The sequence below is a fragment of the Sylvia atricapilla genome, chromosome 1, assembly GCF_009819655.1.
Source record: "Sylvia atricapilla isolate bSylAtr1 chromosome 1, bSylAtr1.pri, whole genome shotgun sequence".
Taxonomy (NCBI): Eukaryota; Metazoa; Chordata; class Aves; order Passeriformes; family Sylviidae; genus Sylvia; species Sylvia atricapilla.
Window position 1 is genome coordinate 134,769,210 of NC_089140.1, and position 22,796 is coordinate 134,792,005.

Here is a 22,796-nt window from a genome sequence, read left to right on the forward strand (position 1 = left end):
ACCATATTTGCTCCTTTCATCTGTTGCTTGAAACAAAATATACACAGACCACTTTGTAACGAGCAGAGAAAGAGACCAACTACTCACTCTTACCTGTTTTTCTCATGAATTTTTAAGATTTCATGTGTCTGTTGTAGTAGCTGTTTTTCTAGTTTGTATGTTGACAGGGAATTTTCCAGTAGCTGAATTTCAAGTCTGGATGTTTGATTTAGCACCTTAAGGATAAATTAAAAACATTAATGTTTATAGTGTCCTGGATATTCTGTTTTAGCAGCATAATATAAGCATTTTATTCTGATTTGATGATTCGTCAGAAACTGTTTCTAAATCCTTTTTTAACCTCGGCTGCTCAGCTGGTGCGGATGAACTCAATCAAGCTACACTGACATGTACCAGCTGATATTCTGGCACTCTGTTTACTGTATAATAGTAGTAGATCAGCAAAAAAAAGGCTGCCAAATCAGCTTCATTTCAATGGAAAGAACAAGAGACATGCCTCAAACATGCATTCCTACAAAGCATGCTTAAATTGGAAAAGTGCAAGAGTACTTGGAATGAGGTCAAAGTGTTGCATCTGCTATTTTGTAAATAGAGCTCCTACTTTAGCTTCCCCTGCATTCTCTCTTTTTTGGTGTTGGCAGTTCAGTGTCTTATTTTTGTTTGAAATTGTTGACATTCACAGAGGAATCTGAATTGTCCTTTTTTGTTGTCCTACAGAGCTTAAAAATTGGGAAATGATTGATATACAGCAAAAACAATGAAGATCAAAAGCTATGATTTAGCCTGTTACTCATTATTTAGCCTGACACTTGTGTCATTGGTAGCTGTTTATTGAAAATCCAATGCTGATCTAGTTTCCTGGCCAGTATTACCTTTGTTACATACACAGAGCTAAAAGTACTAACCAAAATGAAATGAGAAGAAAGACACACAAGGGTCAATCGTCAATGCTGTCTGTTATTACCAAGAAAAAAAGTGTGTTTCCTGGACTCCTGTGTTGAAATGTTTTGTCTGGTAATGCATTAGAAAGGAAAGAGTTTGGGAAATGTTCCCTGCAATTAACAGCTTTTAGAAAACCATGCTGGGAACATACCTGGGTTTCAACATCCGTGAGTTTTCTTGTCTGCTCTGCTGTCTGGCTGAGGAGGCTGGTCCCTATCTCGAGCATGGTAGCAGTGTGGTTCTGCACAGCATTTTGCTGCAGCTGCACCATCTCTGATTTCATGTTTTCCACAATGTAGTTCTCAAGCTGTAAAAGAGAAAAGATTGTAGCTGTAATATTTTTACCTGTTTGGGCATTCTGGTGTCATAAAATGTGCAGAGCTGGCATTCTTGTCAAAAGCAGAAATTCTACTTTAATTAAGGGGGATTCCAAGTCTCAGTTGACCATATGATTGTTGTGGTAGGGATCTGACTATCTTCTCCTTTCAGTCAGAGTCTCAAGATTTTTCCGAGTATCATGGTCTGCTGGCATGAGTTGGAGCAGGCCCTGCCTTTATCTGTGTCAAGGTTGCAGTGAACATATCATAGAGATATCACAGCAGCTTCAAAGTAAAACCCTAAAACAGCAAAGCACACCAGAGGAAAATATCAAACCCAATTTGTACATCATAATTCACATGTAAGCTTTCATGGAAGAGATCCTACCATATGCTACATCCCTTGGTTTATGTCTGTCATTCAGTCAGTCAGGAATATGATTTTTTATTTGCTTGAGTTCCCAGAAAGATTTTTCACAAACTCAACAATAAACACAGTTTAGTTTAATTGAGATCGAAAGTTTAAAGGCCTGGTGACACTGTCATGGCAATAAAAGAAGGAAGTTGTTAGCCAAAAAGCTGGTTTGCTGCTTTGCTTCTTTGGTCTTGATATTTGGTTTGACTTGGCAAATTGTTGAATAGAATCTGAACTAGCACCTTCTAAATAAATTTGGTACCCCGGAGAGGGGTGGTTTTGTTGTAGTTTATTTTAGTCTATGTAGGCAGAATCATTCCCTTCTAGCTGACAGTGTCCTTGCCCTGTCACAGCAGGCCATAAAGCCAGGGTTAGTCTACAGTAAGATGAGATTGTTATTGTCATGGGTTAACACAGCTTGGTTTTCAGTTAAAGAAGAAACTTATATATGCATCATTCTGGCTTGATGTCCTCCATAAAGCTTTAACATAAAGAGAGGTGGCCCAGAACATAGTTTTCAGTACCTTCTACTGAAATAACCATTTGGAGTCTAGCTGGTTTTAGACCCAGTGAAGATTTAGTCCTTAAATTTTTTTGTACCTGTTGTGTTCTTTATGGTTAGCTGATTTCAGACCTAATAACTGTTTAACTGTTCAACTGTTTAACCTAATACTGTTAATCACATTGACCCTGCTTCTGTAGCAGCAAGAATATTTCACTGTGAAAGCTAAGTTGCACAACAAATAGTAAGAAACAGATGGAGTTGATTTAAATACTGCAAAAAGGAATGGTAGTCAGATATAGAGTGTGATTAGTAAGAATGGCTGCTTTCATTTTCTCTATAGCTATATCTGTGCATAGAGGCTGCCACTGTTGGAAATTCTAATGAGTCCCTTCAACTGAGCTCACAAAATATTTATTACAAGTTTGATAATTTATGTGCACCTACTAGTTTTATGAACATTATTACAAAAAGAGGACAGTCCCACAATGTAAAATATTTTCTGCATAAATATTGTTGACGTTTTACTTGTTTGTTTATCCCAGTCTGAAGATATAATAATCTTGGTCAAAACTAAAGTTATAAAGGATATCCTACAGTTTGAGAAAACAAAAAGTCTGCCTGAATTGCCAAGTAACCACTCTGGGCTGAAACCTGAAAGTGTTTTAAGGGGTTTTTCAAATTTATTTTTGAATACTTTGATAAGTATTTTAATGAGACTTAACAGCCAAAGAAAACTGTGTATTTCAAAGTAATGTCTACAGTAGATGTAACCATGTTCTACTCCCAGTGTAAGTTTGTTTTGATTAAGTTTATTACTGTAAGATATTTTACAGATATTAAGCTGGTTCAAGGGAGATTTAATTGATCCATTGAATTTCTAAAACATTATTTTTTTCAGAAGTATTTGCCTGTATAACTCTTTCTCATAAGATAATGTATTTTTAATTACCCTTTGCTTCTCATTTTTCTAAATAGTTTTAGGTTTTTTCCCCAAAACTATCTCATGATTGCAAATAGTCCTTGTGAATAAGCCCCATAAACGGGGTGATTGTCCTTTTCCATATTCAGGACCAGAATATGGAGACTGATTCTGGAACATTTGAACAAGAAGTTCAATTTTTCTTAAGAATTTCACTTCCTAATGAAACACAGGCTTCTCCAATCATGGTACTGCTCATGACAGGTTACAAATACACACATTTCCTCACATCCAATCTCTTTTGTTTGCAGATAGGAACATAGATTGTCTCTGCTGTAGTACAGTGCTTAATTTGCTAGCCTGGAGCTTTCTGAAACTGCCTTGCTGTACATGAGAAATGTGGTGCATATGTGCAATAGATGCCTCTGAAAACCCTGCAAAAATAGTAGCTGCATTCAGTTAAACATCAGAAATCAGATGTTTCCACATACAAATAAAATACCCACAGATACAGATATAAATATAAAAAGAAATGTGTATTTTTAAGTAATTTTCTTTGCCTGTTACTTTAATCACTTTACAGAGATTGTGATTGTGATTGCATCTGTATGGAGATACAATAGTTTTGAATAGCAAGAACACAACCATAGATTGAGGCATATTGTATAACTCATGTTAATTATTCCAGTCTAACACTGTCCCCATGGTATCCAGTCTTTGGCAATTGCCCTTGGTTACTCACCCCTAAAACAGCCTCAGATTGAATCTGAGACTGACTCATTATAACAACAGAGCTGACTTTCCTGTTTAAGAATTACTCATTAAATGCTTTTGTAAATATTTGGTGTTCAGAATACAACCACAATAGTTTCTGTGAGTACATCTCTGGAGTATCAAGAGCTGTTCACTCAGGCAAAGGGAGGTTGAACAAGGACTGAAATAATATAGGAGGTTTGTTTCATTAATTCCCCTTCCTTCCTCCCTTCACCTACTTCTTTTGGTTTGCTCAGTAGATTTATTGGTTGCAATACTGGCCCTGCTAAAATCAATGCCAAAGTTTCCATTGGCTTCAATAAGCCAAGATTTCACCTATTATTTTTATTGCAGGAAGCCAACAATTTACCAGGTTCATTATGACCAAGCATGGAATTTCATCTGAAGCCTTCCCTTCTCTGGAGACCTTGTATTAAGCATATGAACTGAGCTTTCTTTGTGGTTAGCTAAGAGCAATAGTATCTATTTACTGGGTGATAAAAGGATCCTTGCAAGGTGGCCTCACAGAAGATTTGACACATGCAAACCTATTCACACAAGCAAATTAAAGAACATTTAGGGGTTTAAGTAATTTTCTGAAACTCCTTCATCTTACAATTAATTTAAATTCAATTCCTCCAGAGACCCTGAATTAAACAAGTCCTTAAATTACTCTATCTACTTATTTCAGCTACTTTTTTTGAAAAAGTGAAGCAGAATTATATTCTGCATTCTTTTCCTCTCATCCCACCCCCCTAACTATACGGGTTTCCACACCAAATTGATGTCCTTGTTATTAATTTTGCTGCATCTGCTTTCAGTAAGACTCATTACACAGCAGTGGAATTGTGGGTAATGCTGAATTACCAGTGGGATGTATAAGAACGTTGTAACATTCTCAGAAATAAAACTGTCAGAAGAGTCAGTGTTACTGGTTAATAAACATTCCAGAGGATTATATATTAAAAGTATCCAGCCTCTTCTGGACAATGTCGATTGAATAACCTTCATAGAAACCCCCCAAACACTAATAGAATTATTAAAATGGAAACTGTAACTTAGGGTCTATGTAATGATAAGTATTTGTGGCAGGTGACTTAAATAATTAAATAAATAAATAAGAGCTTTTTCTTTTACTTTGATAAAGAAATGTTGGCTCCAGGTAACAACAATATGTTAAGAATTGGTATGATATCCAGATGCTTTCATACAGTGCCTTACAACAGGATTACAAGGTAAAAATAGACTTCTCCTGCCATAGACTGCACATAATTTGGAAATATAGAAAGACAATGACCAGTATTATTTTGAAAGAGTGGTTTTGTGTTATCTTGCTTTGCAAACATAAATAAGTACTAGTAATGCTACACCATAACCCAGCCAATGAAAGGTCAATTCTTCTTTCTTTATTTTTCTGTTTGAAGGAAGGTCGTATCTCTCCACAGTGAAAACTGCCTCGGGGAGTGAGATATAAAAATGACATTTGATGTGATTTGTGTTTTCTAAATACACAAACAGTGTTAGTGGGAATAAGCTGGAAGAAGTAGAAACATATAGGATACATCAAAATTTCTCTGAGTTTTGGAGAAGCAGAAAGGGGTTAGGAAAGACTTTATCACTGAGAAAAGTTATTTTATTCACATATTAAAAAAGCTAATATTGTATTTATTTAAAAATATATTCCATAGCCTATTTCTCAAAGAGAAAAATTTGATAAAATGGTAAATTTGCAATGATTTAAACTTCATGTATTACAAATCCAGTGAGTAGAGAACAGCAATTCTTGCACAATTTCTGTTGGTATATGATTACTGGGAATCAAGGCAAATGAACATGGATAATTCACAAATGTTAAAAGTCTAATCTGTTACACTTTTGAAAGAACCTTACCTGATTAACTGCATTAAGATTATACAGATATACAGATACAAGATTATACAGATATACATTTACGAAAACAATCTTGCAAATTGAAGTGAGCTTTAAGTGACTGCTACACAAATTTGACTGATAGAAAATCATGTTGGGATATGTGGTATATGGGGCTTTCACAAAATCATTGGTTATGAAATATACTGGTTATGAAATACATTGGTTATGAAATATATTTGTGGGTTTCAACACTAAGAGGAACCAGAAAATTAATCCACAAACATCATTTATAGTCAAAAAAACACTTATGAGGAAAGCTGGCTGTAAAAACTGCATTTTCTTTTTTTAAAATTCAATGTACCCAGATTTCTGGCCTTAAAGCAACAAGAAAATAAGCCTGCTAGTTTTTCAGTTGTACATTAATAAAAGTAAATATTAGCATGATACTTGTACAATTATTCTGTACTTGTTTGTGCATTTTGAGAAGTTTCTGTAATATTGCAACTCATCATTTTGACTTTTTGCTCAGATATTTTTTATAGCTAAATAATCACAATAGTGCGGTTTTCCAAATTCTCTTCCTGACAGAGAAACAAACAATGACTTGCAGGGAATGTATGTTCATTTCTGAACTGAAACATTGGACTGTTTTTCCCAAACCAAATGTTCCAAACACATAAATGATACTTTTCCTTAAATCCTTGATTCCTTGAATGTCTGAATCTTTGGCATACCGTATGTTTACTGTCTGGCTATAAGGCATAATTTAGTAGATGTAATTCCACTGTGACCAGTGAAACCATAGCTGTATTCTCCTCACACAATGACTAAATACTGTTTGATTCAGCCTCAGCTGAGTGATACTAAAATTTCTTGTCTGGTTGATTTCTAATACACTAATGACACCTGTCCTCATGGAGTTTGAGCTTGGGTTTATAGCAAACTTTGGTGAAATAAAAGTGTGCTATAAATGTAGAAAAGTCTTTCAGCTAGCTTAAAAACAAACAAATCAAACCCCTAAATCAAACAGGTTTTCCTTTTCATAGAAAGAGCAGACATCTTTTTGTCAGCAGAAATCAGGTATAATACATGTATGACATTATTCCAAAACACATGAAGTAGTCTTTCTTTTGCATTCAGCATCAGAATAGTGTGTCCAGCAGTTTTGTTTTCAGTTTTGTGCATTGCAATTCAAGAAAGATGTACATTATTTAGAAAAGCGTACAGAAGACCAAGAGTTGTCATAAATCTAAAAAATTTAAAGACTTAGAAATGCTTAAATTGATAGGAAGATTAACAAGAAAACAACTTGGTGGACTAACGCAAAAATGCAAAGGGAAAGTGAATAATCCTTTTCCCACATTCATGAAGCTTCAATATTGGAAGTTTATTTTTACACAATAGGTGAACAGTTTTCTAATGGTACAGGTAATAAAATACCAGTAGGGATTCTTCTGTGAGAGAACTGTGAAAAGTCCATTGCTGTGGAGAATACCTCAGGTAAAGATCAGACAAATTATGTCATTTTATAGTTCTTTCTAGTTGCACTGATTTAATTATTCATAGGTTTTTTTATCACTATGCTTCAGACCTAAGCTTGCAGGCTCAATATTTGGAATCAAACTCCATAGTAAAATCTCCATTGAACTGAGAAGAGGTTTAGGAGACCTATCTCCTAATGAGACTCTGAAGGACATTGAGAGAACAGAGGAGCCTCCTGAATTAAAACCACAGAAATTGAAAAAAACAACAAGCAAACAGAAAACCAAGCCAAGTAAAGCAAGCCACACATAATGATATAAATAAAATGAACTGTTCTGGATAGACCAAAATCAATCAAATAAGGGCATTCATTGAGGAGGTTTCTGAATGTATGAATATTCCTCCATAGGGTGGCATTCTGCAGAACCATCTGAGAAATTATTTGATGAACTATCTCTGCAATTATAAACTGGAAGAAATATCTTGAACTCAAGTTACTTTTATTAGGTTACTTTCAAAACTGTTATCTCTAAAAAGTCAATCATTTGCAGATATCCAAGGTTGTGTCAGTGGTGTCTTGGCACCTTTCTGCCATTTTATGCTATTCAGTAAAGTACATAAGATGTATCAGGCAGTAACAATGATGGTGGAAGAATATGCTGTGTGGCATCTCACCATAATCTTAGGAAAACAAAAGGGGAAGTATTTTTTTATTAATTACTGTACTTTTATTATGAATAGAAATAAAAGATATGGGCAATGCACAGTTCTTTGTTTCAAGGTATTTAAGAACATACCCAGCTAGGTTTACCCAGTAGGGTAATATTCAAATATGAATTTCAGTTCCTCATTAAGTTCGTGGCAAGAATTATCTCCAATTTTTTTTTATGTCATTCTAAAAGCTTAGCCATTTCTAGACATAAAACTGAAAATTCTATATGAATGAAATTTGTCACTTAAAATGCCAGGAATTACCTCTTCTACAAAAGCATACAAAACATTTAGGAATAAACTTCAATTATTTTTGTATGAATATTAGTTCATACAACCCATTTTTTAACCTTAAGGCTTAATAAAGTGCAGAAGCTGCATAACTGAAAATCACATCAAAATGGTTAAATAGGTCCCACAAGGAAGCTTCTGATAATATTTAATCATAACAATATGTTCTCATTTTCTACTGATCAGTAATATTTCTGGTTCAAAGAATTATCTTGTTGAATGTTAACATTTCTAAATTTTGTTAATATGTGAATGATAGTTTTCTTTCGTATTTTCTAAACCACTTAGTTCTATAAACTAAATTGATTTGGTTTTACAGTTGATTGAAAATATGAACCATCCTCAATATACACTGAAAGAGAAGATCTAGATAAAAAAATGCAACATCTGTCATATCACCCTAAAAACATTAACATCTCTGGGGATTTTTTAAAAAAAAAATTCTATTGAAGTGTGGAACTAATTAATTTTCTTCAGCAAATATACTTCTGGTGAGGTCTACTTTTCAGAGACACTAAATTTGGAACAACTTCTGTGTAGAATATTATTTAAATAACTTTTGGCTCATTCCTAGCTTATGCGTATATGACATAATCAAAATTAGTTTCACTGAAATATCTCCTTACTGCATTGCATATGGTTCTTGAAAAATGTAATCTTAAACTGCATAAATGGTTCTGGTTGCTATATTGCTCTGCCAGCTTATATATAAACTTTCAATGAACCTGGGAAGCTGGAACAAAGTTTGGAATCTATATGTGTTATAGGAGATAGTATATTGATTTAAAATTGTACTACTTAATCTATTTTTAATTCTGTTTGGTTTCTGACACTCATCACTATGACATATGGGCACACTTTTCTGAGAAAAGTTGTGAAATTAAGACTCAATGGTTTTATGCTCTAGTCTTTCAACAAGTTATTTTTTTCATGTTTTTTATATATATATTTATTCATTGCCATGTGCTCTGTCTTCAGCTCTTCAGTTTTGTCTTAGGATCTTCCTGATGAAAAGATCACAAATTCTTTTTTATTACCATTTTTCTCTCTTTCTTGTGTAAGTTGCACATTACTGTTCTGCCTTTCATTAACCTGATATGAAGTCTCAAAGTCAACTGAAGACCCAGTACATTATATCAACTGCCAACAAAGTCAGTTTTTAATCCTTTTTGAAAGCTTAAACTGGAAGTTCAGATGGCATGAATGGTAAGTTTAGATGCAGTGAAACCACTGAAAATACTGCAATTTCAGTACACTTGGGTCTACAGGAATTCAAGGGCATCTCCTTGTCTGTAACACAGCTTCCTCACTCTTCCAGGCAAACACTTATTTTTACCTTCATCCCAGAGGGATCAAAAAACATCCACTCTAGGCATCCCATCAATCTTATAACACTAACCAAAACTCATGATCTGCACACTACATGTTCATATCCTCTGTGTGTGTGCTTCTATCATAAGTCACCTACTGGTGAGGAGGCCTCAAACCTATCTCAGATATTTTCCTAGGTGATAGGGAGTAATGAAAGCTTCCTCAAGTTTGATAATTATGGGAAATGTAAATCTTATTGTGCACTCCCTGTCCTGTGATGTGTCATTGGCACCTGGTAAGGGCTGAATCGTGGTAGGGTTTTGACTTGTTCAAAAAAACAGATAAAGTGCAGGAAGTGTGTGCTCACAATTAGTGTTTACGCAGCTAAATTTACCTCAAAACACATGGGAAAATAGAAACAGAACAAATCTGCATGGACAAAATAGTTCATGGTCTGCTTGAGTCTTATTATTATGCATAGAGTAGCTGAGTGGACAAGGTATTTGTAAGCAAATGAGATTCCTCACCTCAACATATCTTATTTAGCAAAAAATGTTTAAAAAATCCAATCTAGACTACAAACAATACTAATATTTTAATCAAGAACTCTGTCCTTTTCTTCTTTCACTTGCCTAATTATGATAAGTATTATGTCTTACATTCAGCATTTGACTTCAACACCACGATTCTAGTTATTATTGAAGAAAGATATTCTTGTCCATTGGTACCTAATACAAAAAAGACCAAAACATCTATCTGCTGTAAAATCCATTCTCCTGCAGAGCCTGGGGAGGCTGAAATCTGCTGAATTTCTTCAGTCAACAAGGAATTAATATCTAGACAAGAGTTTACATATTCTCACACACAGTATTTATGTGCATAGATTTATCTCTTAAATTATGGGGTTTGATCTATGTAGGCAGCAATGTTCGTTTGTACCCTATAAATTTTGGCTATATTTATGGTTCTCATCTTTTATTACAATAATCTGGGCACATGCACTTTAATGATAGATATGGATATGTGGCAATGTACAGGCATTAAAAAATTGATACATCTCCACTGGAATCACTTTATAATTTTAAGAAATACATATAAGAAATACACATAAATGAAATTTCCAGAAATATCTGTAGTAGTAAACTAAGAGCTTCAATTTCCCACAGCACTATAAAAAAGTTAACTGCTAGTACAAACTCTAGCACCTTTTCTTCCCATTCTTGAAATTCAATATATACCCATTAATCTCTAAGTGCCTCCAGACATACCTATAATTCTTAGCACTGTAATGAATGTGTAACTGCATACTAGGGAGATGGTCCTGCCAAAACATGTGTAGCCCTCAAAAATTTGGTTTCTACCCATGCTGATGGATCTGATTGCCTTCATAGATGCCAGTGTATTAAAATATATAAATAAAAGTCTTGCCACATACTTCCTTCCAATAATTATTAAAATCAGAAAAATGCATGAAAACGTCAGAGTGAAACTGTTGCATATTCAGTACACATTCATACATATTTACATATGTATATACATGTATGTATATATAAAATAAGGATTAGTTAATTCCACTAAATAGATTATAAAAACTGTTTTACAAGTAGCATTGGAAATAACTGAAAGTCACTAAGCAACATCATGAAATATCATGTGTTTAAATTAGCCTGTAGAAAAGACTAGGAAACCTAATAAGATAAAAGTGCCATGGTTTATCTGAAATTACATAGTTCGAGACATATATCTTTTTATGGCTTTAATAATTGTATAGAAAGATAAGACATTTTTTAATAGGAAATATGAGAGCAGTCAAAGCATACAAAGACAATTCTGGTCCGTCTTTTCATTACATTTCTCTTGAGATTTTGAAAGAGAGCAATCACATTTCCTTTTAGTAAACATGTGCTAATACAATCTTTTTCATTCCCAGTTGTAGGAGTGAGATTCAGGATATACTACTGCGATCAAATCCTTGCCCTGAGTTTACTTCTTGAATGCCACAGTCTCTAAATGAAAAAGGTAGAACTGTGGGTTTCTCTAGAGAGATCATGTAGTGGGAATAAGCATTTTTATTTCCATTAACATATTTCCATTATGGTTAACGGAATAACCATACTGGAATTGCAATAATGAGGAGCAGAATTGGGCTATTCTGTGCTTAATACTGAGCATAAACTCAGCAGTAATAACAAGAAAACTGGATTGAAAATCTATTTTAATGCAACTCTGAAGAATAAAATCCATTTCAAATGTTTAAACTTAGGGAAAATCTGAAAATAAAAATCTTTTGGACATATTCCTGCACTTAAGTTACTGTAAAGAGGAGACAAATGAAAAGAAATTATTGAAGAGTCTCTGTCCTAAAGCCTTACTTTAGGAGAAGCATTTACCCTCCCCTCCCTTTTTTTTTTTTTTTTTTTTTTTCTTAAGACCTGGCAGGAATATTCCCTCCTACTTCAGTTTATCATAATCACAGCTCTTCCTGGAAGAGGATGTTACTGTGATGCATTCTTTTGTAAGTCATGAAATCATGAGCTAAAGTGGGGAAGCTTTCACCCCTCAATTACATGTCTGCTAACTCGTTGTCAGTATTTTTTCTTTTTATGGCTGACATAGAGTTTCTATTGTTCTTAACAAAGTTAGGACAAATAAATTCGTAGCTGATCGACTAAGTCTGTCCATGAGCACTCATGCAGTACAGACATAACAAATTATAGAGGAACAGTGACATAAATTAGAAATGGATTGGCAGACAAAGAGATGGGCATTTTGGATGCAGAAATTTGAAAATACATCTAGTTTTACATAGGAAAGCAGAAGCCACCAAGCACATATTTGCAAACATTATACTTAATGGCCACAATTACACTTTAATTGTTAAAGACTCATGCTAATTCAATACAAATTCAAATAATTATACTAATAGTGAAGAGGAATGATTTTAATTATTTTTAGTAGGAAGAAACTGTTCATGTCTTTGATATGTCCTTCGGATAATCTAAATATGAATATATTTCTGGTGATCCAGGAGTCCTGGCAGCCGTGCCGCTCCAGCATTCCCAGCAAAGTGGCAGGGAAGCTGTCAGGCTCATCTGTCACTGATTAAGTTGCTACTTTTGTTTGCAAATTTCTACACAGTGTCCCTGTGCCCAAACTGATAACGATCACAGTCATTTCCGCTTTGTAATCCAGGAACATGCACAGGCCCTTGCCCTGACGGACCTTCACAGTTCACAAATATGAAGTGACAGCCCCTCTGGCATGATTAATGCAGTGGAAACACAGAGCCATGAGACACACCAGTTATTACAAATCTGTAGTTCACTCAGATTTTACGTGAATTCTTAGCATTTATCACTGGTTTTTCTCTCTTGTTCTTCCTTCTACAATACTTTTAATTTTGCAATATATCCCAAGTAGGTCAATGCATAACAATAAGACTAATGTTTTCTTGCCAAGTAGAACCAAAGTCAGAAGGGTGGTTTAGTAATAACCCAGAAGCATTTACAATGTAATAAAAATACATTGAATAAACCAACGTATCAGAATAACAGGACTATTAAATAAAAGGAAAATATCATAGGCTTTTCAAGCATGCTGTAACTCTTCAAAATCAGAGATGGCCAGGGCTTAAAATCAAATATAGATATTCTTAAACTTTCAAGTATTCCAAGTCAAGTTTTTACCTCAATCTCATTTTCATAATGATAGCCATGTGGTACTGTTCTTCTCCCTCATGGTTAAGGAAAAATACCTGCTCTACTGACTTTGTAGTTGCTGTATATAAATGCAGACTTTCAAGTCATTAGTTTAACCACATGGGCAGAACATATAGGAATTAAGATAACATTTCCAATGACTACAGCTATTTGATTGAAAGAAGAATTGACATCAATAATGCTCATATCTATCACACTTTGTACTATAATAGTAAAGAACAAAGTGTTCATGAATCCCAAGGAAAGCTTGGCAGCTATTTCACTGAACTGTAGATTGCAATCATGTTAATAGTCATACATTCTGCCCAATAACTGGCAATAATGTTTGTGCCCTGTAGTCAAAACTTTACAGCACAACAAATACTTCAGTACTGGAAAAAGATAAAAAAATCCTGTCAGGTACTAAAGAAATGCTGTAACTATGACTCTGGCAAAGTCATATCTGCTGCTCCTGGAGGACCCATGGAAACGGTATTGGTTACTGCAGGATACATTTGAGCCCCAGTGTCACCTGAAAACTCCTGTGCCCAGAGCACAGAAAATCTGAATATAAGCCATAAAAACATTGAAAAAGAAATGTTCTGAAACAGGCATTCTCATTTTCAGGACAAACGTTTTCCATGCCTGGTATTGATGCTGAGAGAAACATGTTAACCCTGTGCCATGCCTGAAGGTTTGATCCAATGGTGGGGGACCAAGAGTACTAAAGGCAACTGAGCCATTCAAGGGACCTGGAGGCAACAGGTCAGGAAAATCCTGATTCCCCAATGCATCCCTGTCTCATCTGGATCCAATTCATTGCATTCAGGTAATGTCATGTTTTCAATTTCCATTAGGTCAATTAATATGGGCTTAGGACACAGAGGTTTTGGGGGAGAGGGGATAGCACAAGAACTCTGCAATTCTGGCATAATAATGTCAAGGGAGATTTTTCAGGTACCCAAAATCTTCCAAGATTTCATTCCTGAGGCTTTCCTTTTTGACTTTCAGCTCCAGAACAGGTAAAAATGTCTTCCCAAAGCCAGTAGGAATGCTTTTTATTTTTTATTAGCTGGCTACAATTCTAATCTGCTCTAAAACCAAACACTGGGTCTTTTCCTTACCGTAAACCTATTAACATGCTATTCAAGATTATTTTCTTGTGAAAAGTATGCTGCTGACCTTAGTGCAAGTGTGAACATAGGGATTATTAGCCATTATTACATTTGGACTAAACTTCTAACTTCTAGATATGAAAAGAAAACTAAAACAGAAATGCTTCTGTTCTACTTGAAATAAATTACCATGCTACCACAAATTCCCAGCAGGAAAAGGGAAGGGGAGGTGTAAATTTCTTCACAATATGTAGAATGTTTAATGCATTTCTATGTATTAACATTGGAAACAGTGTCACTGTTCTTTAGTCAGTATAAAGACAAAAAGTAGGAAAACAGGATTTCATTTCTTTCTTTGCAAGTGGATTGCAAGGCCACCACAAAGATGTTTTCCTTAAAAGGAAGAATACAGAAAGGATTATGTAAAATGAGCTGCAGAGTTCCAGTTGAGAACTGAACTTCCTGAAAGGTCAGGTGTTGGAGATTTTTTTGAAGCTTATCTTTTTGCCTCTTTGCCGTTCAAGAGCAGATCTTTCACAGCTGGGCAGAAGCAAGATCTCTGCTTTCATGGCATCCCAAAAAAGGGGATATTCCAAGCAGACCTGCAGTTCACTGCTGCTACATGAGAGAAGGTCATGGCATAAAAACAACTCACTCATCGTCATCCCCAAATCTGTGGCATGTGTGAGTAGAGGCTCAGCTGGAACACTGCAATAGCTTGACTGATCTGAATGACTTTTCCAGGTAGGACCTCTTCTACTTGCCAAAAAGAAATAGATTAAAAAATCTCAAAGGTACTACAAAACTCTGCTCTAGATGAAAATCCCTTATCCAAACATGCAGCTGAGTGTTTAGAAAATGTGAATCTATTTCCTCTCCTTCACACTCCTGTTAACATCTGTGTTAGTCTGTTACTGCAAGATCCCCCTTTACACATGGGGGCACAGCTTTTCACTGGTGAACCACCTGCCTTCATGAGTGAAAGCAGATTTTTGCAGGAAGCATGAAGAAATCTCTCTAACTGGACTACCAAAGTTCCCCAAAGATTTAGTTTTCAATATTAAAAAAATAAAAGTAGTCTAGTTTTTTTAATCTTGTACGTCCAAGATACTCAGTGCAGATCAGGGATTCACCTAGTTATATGTGAATATGATGCATTCATAATCCTGCTTCTATTTATGTTATGCAGAAGGGATATGGACTCCGGATTACTGGTGGTTGGAGCTGATTATTCATGAGAGAGTTCAAAACAAGGGTTTAATCCATTCCCCACTTTCCTGGTGGTGACAGTGTACTCCTGTATGTGACAGTTAACTCTGTAATATCTAAGAAGTAGCTTCTGTTTCCATCATGCCAGAAAATATTGTGTTCAACAGATGGGCCCATGAATTTATCAGGTAAAAGGAGGCTTACACTGATAACTCATCCACTGCTAAAATTAAGAGTGTGAGTCCCTGTTTAGTAACTTACAAAGCACTTAGAAATACAAGGAGTGGCTAAAAAACAAGTGACTTTTGAACTTATAGCTTCCTGGCTTCTGTGAGCTTTCCACAAGCCTGCTAACTTGTCTGACAAGAAGTCTCTGATACACCTGTGAAATAATAAACTAAAACATGGGCTGTCCCAGTAGCTTTCCTTCATAAGGCAGCCCTAATTTCATTTTTAAAATATGTTAACACCACATTTCTGAAGGAAGCACTGTGTGAACTATCAAAACCAGAAAGCTGCAGTTATATGTCACATAATTGCTGATAGAAAAAAGTTTTTCTACCAGTTGTTTTTATTTCAGTGCTATTTTGTATTGGTTAATAAATACATATTGTCATTAATGTGATGGAACTCTTCTATGCCTGATTAAAACATGATGCCAGCCCCATTTGCCTTTTTATTGTAAAGATGCTTCAGACAAATTATTAATGATGTGTAAAAGACTGAAATAACCAGTCACAAATATGAAGAAAACTCAGTGGTGGATGTGTTTCACTGACATGTTTAGAGAGCCTTGGCACAGACTGCACTGCACATCAGCTGAACCAGCTGAAGAATGTTTGACTCCTTTGCTGCAATAGATCTTCATAATCCCCATCTTTTAGCACATGGTTCACAAAGCCAGTGTGGTAAGAAGGACTTTTAATATAAACTGGCTTTCTGAGACCTGAAAAGTTAATCAGATTGGTATTTAATTCTATTTCTTTTATGCTTAAAGCCTATTCTCCTTGTGCATGAACTGTAAAGCTTTTATTGAGAAAAGTGAGCTGAATGCTAAAAATCTAACATACAGTATATAATTAGCTATGGTAGACTTAGTCATTGGAGGGATATACTTTAGGAAATAATCCTGAGCTTCCAAGGAAGGAAATAGATGACCAAATAGTTTTACTCAATTTATAATTCCTGGGATGCTGAGAATAGTTGCCCTTTAGTAACTCAGCAAAATGATTGCTCAAGAACAAATCATAGGAACATAGAACATTTTGAGTTCAAAGGGACCTTAAAGACCATCTAGTTCCACCCCTACTGCCATGAGCAGGGACATCTCCCACCAGGTTGCCCAGAGCTCCATCCATCCTTGGCTTTGAATACTTAGACAGATGGGGCATTCACAGCTTCCCTGGGCAACCTGTTCCAGTGCTTCACCACCCTGGCAACAAAGATTTTCTTCCTAATATCCAATCTAGTTCATCCCCTTTTCCAATTTAAAGCCATTCCTCATCCTATCACTACAGTTCCTGATGAAGAGCCCCACTCCAGCTCCCTTGTAGACCCCTTCATGTACTGGAAGGAGTTATTATTTAATTATTATCATTTAATAAGAAATTGAGTAAATTTTAATTGCTATAAATATACTTCTTGAATTGTTTTATGCATATTAAGATATAAACACAAAAAGATGTTTTACTGTCTCTTGAATGATTTAAAATTATTTTGAAGTTTTGGGTTATTTAAAAAAAAGCTAGTATGGTTTCTACTTAGAAAATTGTGTGAGATAAATACATTGAATTTCAAAGCGCAGCCCAGCCTTTCTGCTAGAAATAGGCCATTTCACTTAAAAAAGAAAAACCTGTTATACAACATCAGAACTGATGCCACAACATGACAGATATATTTCATTTATGGTAACTTCCAAAATCAGATTAAATTAGATATTTCAACTGTCCTCCTAATTTTGTTTAAAATTGCATTTGCTTCTCAGATTTAATGAAACTAATACCATTAAAGGACAAGTTAGTTAGCTCATTAAATTAAATTTAAATTCATACAGTTTTTCCAACATAAATAAATAACCCAAATATTTTTATCCAGACAAATCTAACATGATGTTCAATTAAGAGAACAGAACATTCCACAATAATCTAGTTCCACACAGTGACTAGAAATATTTTTATAAGACAATGCCAATTTAAAGTCAACCTTCTTTTTAGACCCTTTTTTACCTTATTTACACTCTTTCCAAGTAATACCAACAGTAATATGCAAATGAGTGCTGAGAGAAAGAAAGTACTTCTGGCAAGTTTGTTTGGTTTTCACAGCTAATGACATTTTGTCTCTGTTCAAGTTCTACTCATTTAACTGTGCCCAGGAAGGGCCATAAATAATGTCAAGATGACAATGTCAGTCTACACATAAGCCCAACTCTTACCATAGCCAGGTAACTTCAGACAGAGACAAACTGATATAATTTATGACTTCTGTTCTTAGGAGGTCTCAGTCCCAGCCTTTGCACACAGGTACAGATCACGTGCGTATATGACTGCAGCGGTACATTTGTACAACGATTGAAATTGTGAGCATTTGTTCCTACATGGTCTGCTCTCACAGAGATCTCAGAACAGGATCAGGCCATATGAACTGAAGAGAAGCCAGTAAATTATTTCATCAGAGTCTCCAAAGTCTGATAAATGGAAATGCCTTAGACTGCACTGACCTGTGTGGTATTTTACAAGCTACAGGGGATGTCCTGACCATTAATAATTTTCTGAGTTGTGCAGTTAAACCAAAGGAGAGTTTCTTCTTTTTCTTTCTTAGCTATCTGCATAAAAGGCTAATCATGATCTCATTAAAGACAGTGGCTAGAGTAGGGGTTTTGTGGTGGTTTTCTGCCTGCTGGTGATCTACTCTTTTACAAGGTAGTTAGCAGTTCTTTCTTTGACTGTAGGAATGCACATCAATTATCTCTTCAAAGAGACCCTCAACTTACTTAAAATCAGCTACTCAAATGTTTATATTTACTTAAAAACCCTTAACATCTCCTTAGAGAGAATCCTTATTTTGGCTTAGTTTCCACTGCTGGGTTTTCACTGGACTTTTTTCTGCCGCTACAACTCAGTGCTAACTTTGTTAGGTTCAGCCACAGAAATGTTTTGTCACCATGGCTACACAGAATTAAGCACACTGGACACAGTGCTGTAAAAGCTGGACATTCAGTAAAGCCTGAGGCCAATCCAGGCCTCAGTTTAAACACAGAAAGTTTCCACAATCCCTGAGATGATTCACAGGCACACACACGATGTGTACTTAATCTGGGCAATGAGGAGCAGAGCGTTCAGAAGGCTGGTGGATCCAACCTTTGGGCTTCATCCCACACATCCCCCTCATTTCAAAACTGTCTTTAGTGTTTTTAATACTCCATTGCTTTTCCCACCTCACATCTTCAGCATTTTCTCCAGTTTCATTATCTACTTGCAAAACACAAAGTTAAAGTTTAAAGCCTAACTTTGATCTCAGATGTCATAATATAAACAACAGATGCAAATACTTCTTTGGTGACCACTAATCTGTCTGTAAATCTTCTGTTGAATCAGAGCTAAAAATAATGACATTCTGTGTTGTTTGGCATAATTCAGCTCTTTACTTTTAGACTCTGGGAAAACAGAAAAATATTGCTAACTTGAAGGAATTTCTGACTTTAAGATATCTCATGGATGGTTCATTGTATACCTTAGTGCCATGGGACATATGGAGGAGCAGCTCTAAACTCTGTTCTACTGCATTTGTAAAAGGTAGCTTTTTTTTTCTCTTTGTTTGCTTTTCTTAACAAGGAAACAGTGTGAGTCACTCAAATAATTTGCCAAAATTAGTCCTCTTAGTTTGCCTCTTTTACAAGGATATTCCTTTAGGTTTACAAGTTGAGGGTACAGCTTTACTGCAATGGTTTACTATTTCCTTTACCCTGGGCACTAGAATAGTTCTGCATTAATGGCATTAATACTGTAATTTCACTAATACTTCCCAATAGGCTGTGGCAGGAGCTGTTATATGATTAATGGTTTTAGAGATGATTGTTGAACTTCTCTTAAAGTAGCTAACCTAAAACCAACCAACCAACCAAACAAACAAACAAACAAAAAAGTACTTCTCAGCCAAATGTTGCCAATTGTACAGAGAACTAACAGTGCCAAACTAAACTGTATACATAGCATTGACTACAGAATATCCACCTTGCCTTCCTGTAGATTGTATTTGTCAAGCTGCAGAAGGTTCACTGTCTTATTCCTTCTACAAGATACTCTTACAAAAGCTATTCATTATGTCTCAAGATTGTATCTCTTACATGAATGAAGAAGTATAAGAACATTTTTAAAAATAGTCTTTTAGGACAAGAATCTCAAAGATGTCAAAGTTTATATCTATAAAGAGAAGTTTGGAACAAAAGATCAATACCTGAATTTCCCATACAACAAAAGACCAAACTCTAAAGGAATATGATTCATGGACACAAACACAGTAAGCAGTTCAGGTGTGTCTCACTCTGTTAGATATTTCCCCATTAATTAGCTGTCACTTACTCAGTTACAGAAAACTGATTTACCTGCGTTTAATTTTATTTGAAACACTATCACGTTACTAGAAAACAGGGCTTCTACTCCCTCCTCAGTCAGCAGGATTACAGGCCTACAAATCCTCTTGAAAGTAAGAGTTTAGTCTACAAAAATATTGTCTATGATGGGTCAAATGTGTTTTCTATTCCTCTATTCTCCATAATTGCTAAAGCAAGACCACTATGCCATGAGGAGCATAAGGTTCATAATGCTAAATAGGAAGTGCTCAAGTACTACTGTTCTCTGATAGCACATCACATGTGTCAGGTCTAAGAACTTATCTCTTTTCTGATTATCCCTTATGAATTTTGAAAGGATTATTAAATAAATATACAATTTAATTTTGCTTGATAATTAAGCTGTTAAATTATAGAAAGGATGGCACTGTACTTCATGGTGAATTTCAGATTTCAGATATGCAATAAGCCATGGTAGGAGCTGTTGCATGATTAATGGTTTTAGAGATGATAGATGAAGTCCTAACTACTAGGACAGTTTCTGAAGACAGACTTTGAATATACTTGTGAAAACATACTGGCCTGTGGGTTCTCACATCGGGTCATCCAGCCAAATCCATTGTAAATCAGCAAAATGCTTAAATTTATGCACCTCCACATCACCAACATTTCATTGTAGGCATCAGATTTTTTAATCTGTAGCTTAGGCCCATACTGTATTTCTGTACCTAATACCCACTGATTTCTTATTTGAAAAGTAGACAAAATATTGGGACAATCCTCTACAAATTTTCTACATAAACAAACCTTTGGCTTGAAATATTTTGATTCCAGGAGTTGTCACACACCACATGCACAACAGTTGCACTGCATCCAACTCTGACAGGACTCTTCCAAAGAAATCAGAAGACAGCTACTATACACATACACTGGACATCCAGCCTGTGATTTTTTTTTTTTAGAGACAGAACTAGTTATCCTTAACAAAAATTAAGGATTTGATGGGACTTGGACCCCATAAGATTTCTTTGAAACTGTTTATCTGTTGTTGTCTACACACAACAACCCTAAAATGCTAATCAAAACCATTCAATTTTGGAAAAGTTTAATACTTACAAGACAGCCAGTGGCTATTTTAAAGAAAATATTCTTTCAGAGGAAAGTGGCATTGAAAGAAATAGCAAAACCCAGCCAATAAAAACAGGTTTCAAATGAACTGCTTTTTATCAGTCATCACTTAAATGAAATAGAGCTTCTGGCTTTCTTTTTTCCCAAATAATGTGGTTTCTGATATTATGTCCTCTCCAAAGTATTATTATCAGTTTGTGACTACCTACATGGGTTACGACTGTGGAAGCAAAACTGACCAGAGTTTACATTTCACAATTTCACATGCAAAACTTTTTTTTTTTTTTTTTTTTTTTTTTTTTTTTTTTTTTTTTTTTTTTTTTTTTTTTTCCCAGAGAATCCATTTAGTTCTTTCTAATGGTTCTTGTTCATTGTGTAACAGGATTTTTGTTTCCTGTGATTCAGATAAGGAACAAGGGATATATGAATATAAAACTATCACATTTCAAGAATGCAATTAAAGACCTCACCTTCAGTAGTGACAGCTTGACTACCACTGAATATACTCATCTAGGCTTTAAAGCATGGCTGTTAGGATTTGGTGATAGAGAACCACATCCTCAAGTGTTATACAGCAGCACAAAGCTCTGGAAATTGCTGTCAAGGATCAGGGGAATTATTAATGAGTTGGGGATCTGCAGGCTTCAAAAGAACCCATAAATATATAATCAACTCCTTCTAGAACATACACAGTTTTCACTGATGAGGTAATTTATAAATACCAAATAATGACCTGTCATTAAAGCAACTGTAGAAACTTTAATTCCCCTTTCCACTCTCTTTAATTTTATCCTTTCCCCCTCCTCTTATTCTTTTTTTGTTTTCTCCTCCCCTTCATAACATGAGGCACAGCTAGACATTTCTCCTGTCTTTCATGCCAGGTGAAAAGGAACTCCTAGGACTATCGAATTCTTTCAGCTATCAGACAGTATGTGAACATATTCTTTCTTTAGTGCAAGCACAACTTGAAAAACCAAAAGTCATTGGCACAATATTTATTAGGCTACAGGAAGAAAAAAGAAAATTCAGGGCTGGCATGATCATATCAGATCCCTCAAACTGACAACAACTGAATTGTGCAGGAATAACTCAGAAAATGAAATGTGTCGTTCATTCCCATGTCTTTACTGTCTTCATATTTAACACAGAAGTTTTATCTAATGGCTTCATTATCTGGTTTTTATTGTGGAATTTATAGTATTCATCTTATGAGCTTATTCATTCCTTTAATTTCTTTTATGAAGACATGATTCCAAATGAAGAAAATTTCTGACTTCACGTACCAAAATTTCAAGTTTTCCAGAAGTTTGAAGAATATATGAAGCTGTACTGTGGTGCTACTTAGCCTTTAAGCTGGTACCTAGCCCTTATTTAGGTTCTTAGGAGGTTTAGGAGCATTTACAACCCCGCCATCAGGCTGGGACTACAAATATACCTTCCTGGGTTTACTTGCAGGAGGATTTAGAGAGCTCAAACACTTTAATGAATGCAATATTGGCTTGAAGTAGGGTGGTTCAACTCAAGACATTCAGGATATCCTCAGCAACTATTTATTTGAAAG

At 35.2% G+C, this 22,796-nt stretch overlaps 1 protein-coding gene across 1 annotated transcript in view; it reads right to left on the reverse strand.

Annotated features, from left to right (window-relative positions):
• Positions 1 to 22,796, reverse strand: part of ANGPT1 (angiopoietin 1) — a 150,128-nt gene that overhangs the window by 79,561 nt on the left and 47,771 nt on the right. Inside the window, exons 2-3 of the mRNA XM_066334845.1 lie at positions 1,094 to 1,249; positions 94 to 215 (exon numbers count right to left, since the gene is read on the reverse strand). Coding sequence (XP_066190942.1) covers positions 94 to 215; positions 1,094 to 1,249 — 278 coding nt within the window. The remainder of the gene's footprint in view (positions 1 to 93; positions 216 to 1,093; positions 1,250 to 22,796) is intronic.